At 32.3% G+C, this 4,698-nt stretch overlaps 1 protein-coding gene across 3 annotated transcripts; it reads right to left on the bottom strand.

The window, feature by feature from the left end:
• Positions 1-315: 315 nt before the first annotated feature.
• Positions 316-4,698, bottom strand: LOC148620586 (acid sphingomyelinase-like phosphodiesterase 3b). Of its 3 annotated transcripts, none has more exons than XM_088574264.1 (6): positions 4,595-4,698; positions 3,935-4,127; positions 2,805-3,046; positions 1,942-2,111; positions 1,377-1,554; positions 316-867 (listed from the first exon to the last, which is right to left on the bottom strand). In XM_088574264.1, the coding sequence occupies exons 1-6, from the start codon at positions 4,650-4,652 to the stop codon at positions 347-349; spliced, it is 1,362 nt and encodes a 453-aa protein (XP_088430390.1). In that variant the 5' UTR covers positions 4,653-4,698; the 3' UTR covers positions 316-346. The 3 variants fall into 3 exon arrangements, with proteins under 3 accessions (XP_088430390.1, XP_088430392.1, XP_088430391.1); XM_088574266.1 differs by having other exon boundaries at positions 2,071-2,111; XM_088574265.1 differs by lacking the exon at positions 4,595-4,698 and adding an exon at positions 4,219-4,239.

Raw genomic sequence — 4,698 nt, 5'->3', positions numbered from 1 at the left:
CAAACAAATGTGAGAAAAGAAATTATACTACTTAATTTTATAGATAGCAATGTAGTTCCCAATGGAAAAAAAAATCCGATATTTCACACTGTGAAATAAAATCGGCACTCTCGGACTTTCTCCAGCGAAAACGCCACCAAAAAAAAAGGCACAGCATGAATATCAATCCGCCGTTAACAAAATTTAACATTTATGTTGACAATAGCAACAATTAATGAAGGAAATTTATCTAATAAATTGGATCACTCGTGCCAAGAACGCCTAAAGATTTAACGCGTGCGTCAAAGAATCTGTTTGTTTTTTCAAAGCCACCTATGGTTGTAGTATTTCTTTACTAATGTGTTTTCTAAAGTTCAAAACAATACAAAATAATAAAATAAGTAATAAATACAAAAATTGTATCACCAGATGCCTGTTGTCCTGCTGATACCTTGTTGTCGAAACATTCTTTAAATTTCTCATAATCGACATGTAGAAAGCTACAGTAAAACCTTGAATGACATGCATCGTCGCAGTTTTCCCGTAAATTTTCGTTGACACTTACGGCCCAGTATTTATGGAATAATTGAAATTCAGAACTCTCTCGGTTTTCCATTCGAGTGATTAGTTCCTTTACTGATTTTGGCGACATGTCGAATATTCCATAATCTTTAATATAATCATATTCCGTATTCCATATTGTAAACTCATTTTTGTTGACATTCGGTAGGTCTATATAGTACTGGAAAATATCTATTACATCTCCGGATTTTCTGTCGTAAGCGATTAGTCGTATCCCTGGATTATGTGCTGGTCCAAGAGGGGTATGTGGTGGATAAAAGTGCCTCCATGGAGTGACGGAAGGAGCACAGAACTGTATTACTGATCCTGTAAAAAAGTAAAAATAGTTATGAAAAAAATTAAAGAAATATCTTGAATGGTAAAACTCCAATTTTAATTACCCTTTTGGTTATTCTTATTCAATTAGTAACAACTTTGTTAGAGATTAACCCTCAGTTTTTGTCCAACTGGAAATCATGAATCAATCTGAGCATCAAATTATCTTAGAAATAAATACTAAAACAAAAATTATAATCATAACAATAACTAATTATTATAATGAAATATCAACTAATAATTAATTAACTAACTACCACAATTGATATGAGAACATGCGACAATGGATAGTTGTCATTACATTCTTTTATTTTTATTTTTTTATTTTTTTCTATCAATATTGTATTTGTTCATCTTTTACTCAAGTTTTGATGTTTTTCTTTTTCTTTTTTTTTTTTTTTTTTTTTTGTTTTGTTTTGTTTTATTCCACCTCTCTCTATCTATATCTCTCTCCTTTATTATGTAGAAACGTTCTTTACTACAAAGTATATTAATATTACCTTTGTCACTTTCATGCAATCTAAAAGTATCAGAATGTCCATGGGCAAAAAACATCCCTACAATAACATCAGCATGTTGTTCGATCAATCGATTTAATCTTTCGTTGTATTCTTCATACATCCATGTTTTCCCGTTATCAGGGCGTACACCAGGGGGAACGTGGCCATTTATTATTACCTAAAAACATCGTGTTTCCGATTCATATTAGTAATACCTTAATATTTTTTAAGACTTTTTGTCCTGTGTCTTTCCGTCATAATTATATATTTTGTACTTCCACCACACAAAATCCCGGTTAATACATATAATGCTTATTTCTAAATGGCCTTGTTTTTGCTTTCTTTGTTTCGATTTTGATTTCGTTTTGTTTTGTTGTGTTCCGTTTTGTTTTGTTTTTAATTTGTAATTAATTTCATTAAAATCGCTTAAACGGATTTTGTTGTTATTTTACACAAAACGCTATTACAACATTATTTTATTGGTAGCCGAAGATTTAAGTTTAACCAACATCAAATTCGGCTAAATATTTCATGATTTACATTGACAGTAATTTATTAATCATACCGGTGAATTGGTATTTTGGGCAACTTTTAACACCTGTTCAAGCCACTTGAACTGTTCACAGGGATCTGGTGGAACTGGATTACCCATTTGTTTGTTAACTTTGTAGTACAAGTTAGTGTTTAAACTCACAATGGTAATCCCGGAATCTAAATGCTTCTTGTAGAAACCTCCTAGCATACAAAAAAGACCATATCAGCAATGGAAAACTATAAAGCATGTTTTGTAATAAAAGTAATGTTCAAATTGTCGGTTAAATTGGTTTTGCAGTAACAGAGCAAACATAGACGTAAAATGCAAATGTTCCACCTTTAGTTACAAAATTAACTTATGTTCCAATTATTGTATGTATGTTACCAATATTTAAGACTAACAATTGCAGTCCAAAACACCACACAACCTGAAAATTACTTTTTAAAAAATCTTAACTGTTTATGACGTCATCAATATCAAAGACTTTGATTGGAGTTGCCATTGGAGTTGAGAATATTCTTATACTTAAGTAGGGTGTAACTTTTGTGGTGCCGGGATCTGGTATGTCTAGATAACAATAGCCACCATACCTATTTAGCAAAGATACTAAATATATACACTGAATCGTTTCTTTTTCAATCTTTTCCATACCCTTGTTGTTTGTCAAGTTGCCTTTACATTTTGTAAATTAATTTCTTTTTTTTCTTATTGCAACATTAGCAACTACGCGTTTTCTAGGGATGCTTTGCATTATGCGGTCTACTGGTTCGTGTTCCGTTATTGATTCGTTTCAAGTGGTTCATATCGGACGACATATCAGACTAATCGTTAGTGGAATTAGTTAAAGTTGATTTCTACTGGTTAATGAAGAACAAACTAAGTTGAAGCCGTACCTTGAAGAAACTGGTTCTTGGCCTCCTCTCCAATCCAATAGCTCCATTGCTCATATGTAGAATTGTAGATACGGATACCATTTGGTGGGTATTGGCTATAAGGAATATTATCATAGTTTCCAAGGGAAGGAAATGTAGGAACGTCCGGGAAAGTTTCATTGAGTAAATTTGTAATGTTTACAACTACTTCGTCATTGTATTCAAAGCTTAGGTTATCCTCTGTGGTGTGTAGAATGCTATCTCTAAGGAATAAGAAGAATATTTTTTCCAAATCATCATGAACGAAATTTTTGGTAGATCATAGAATTAACTAATAAACGTTTTAAAACATCATAAATTTCAGTAACCACCATTTATCTTTTGGTGCAATTTTTTGGCAATGCCAGAGCTTGCCGAAGCTACGCAGACTTTTTGCATCGCGCTAGAACTCTAACAAATAGGCTTCTGGAACAGGGTTATGTTGCTACAAGATTGAAGTCATCACTACAGAAGTTTTATGGTCGTCATCATGAACTCGTGAATCGTTATGATGTATCCATCAGCATCATGAAAACTGATTTATTCAACGGGTCATAGTTTACCTTTCCTCGTTTGTCTACCCCGGACTTGACCTTTTATGAGCAACTCGGCGGGTGTTTCTAGAAAAGCAGAGGACGCTTACCCTACCGGTGCACCTGGTCCATGCTCCCAGTTTTTAGTGGAGTCCGAGTTTCTCATTTACTTTTGTTACTTTGTATGTATGATTTTAGTTACTTTATGTTCTTTGTTGTGTGTGTCTGTTTTCCATGTCTGGTCTTTGTCCCTGGATTATATTCTCTTGATTACTCTTTTAATTTTGTTTGCTTTTTCTTCGTCTGTATTTTTTCTCCGACATAATTGTATTTAAATAGGCCACTTATAACAAGGATATATAATTATTGTATGGTACTATGTTTGAGATTTTTGTGAATTAAATACCGGAAATAAAACGACGCATAATTTGTTGTTGCAACGAGCCATGAATTTAAGTATACAAAAGATATATTCATTTTTTACTTAAATCACGACAATGGTATACAAACCAAAATAATGGAATCACAATAAAACGATGACAAAACCTAGATTCAGACGATATTGTATTTAAAACTTACCCTGTCCATAGTATGAAGTCGACATCCTTTCTCAAACGTCTCATATTGTGTATACTATCTTTAACCAAATCCCAAGGAGAATCACATGCGTAGTCACCATATTTTCCATGGTTAGTGACAGCCTCGTTACATGAAAGGTCTTCATCCTTATAAGTGTGGTCGTAATGAATATCTGTAATTTGCCAAAAGAAACCTGAAAAAATAAAATATATTATCAAAATTTATGACAAACCTTCTGTATATTGAAACAATTACATCAATGGAAGAATGTAGCAAATACATACACGGCATCATAGGCGACTGTAAACGTTTACTGAGTAACTACAAATTACATCACAATTTTTTAATACATTTAAGAGACACAAATGATGTTGGCCTTTTAAATAAAATTTAAACAAAGGCTCCATTAACGTTTGAGAAAATACCATCATAGTTTACTAAGATATACAATCTTTTCCAACTAAAAATACAAACCAAAGGTTATGTCAAAAAACCAATGCCTCATAATAAACAAAAAAAAAATGTTAAAATTAACATCTAAAACAAAAGCTTCAGTACCATTTGTACAAGGACTATCATAAATTAAAAATTACAATCGATAAAAATACTTTCCACTTATAACAAAACATAAAGAAACAAAGTCAAATATAAATCACTTGCCTATATCACTTCCAAGTGCCACTTTCAGAACTAACAGCAATATCAAGGAGACCATCATGACAATTGAGTGCGTGGTTATACAAACTCGACATTTTAACTATCTT

The sequence above is a fragment of the Perna viridis genome, chromosome 3 (genome assembly GCF_037379345.1).
Source record: "Perna viridis isolate PV_CMFRI_1.1 ecotype Kerala chromosome 3, ASM3737934v1, whole genome shotgun sequence".
NCBI classification, from domain to species: domain Eukaryota; kingdom Metazoa; phylum Mollusca; class Bivalvia; order Mytilida; family Mytilidae; genus Perna; species Perna viridis.
The sequence above is the reverse complement of the archived record's forward strand: the minus strand, read 5'-3'. Positions and strand labels throughout refer to the sequence as shown.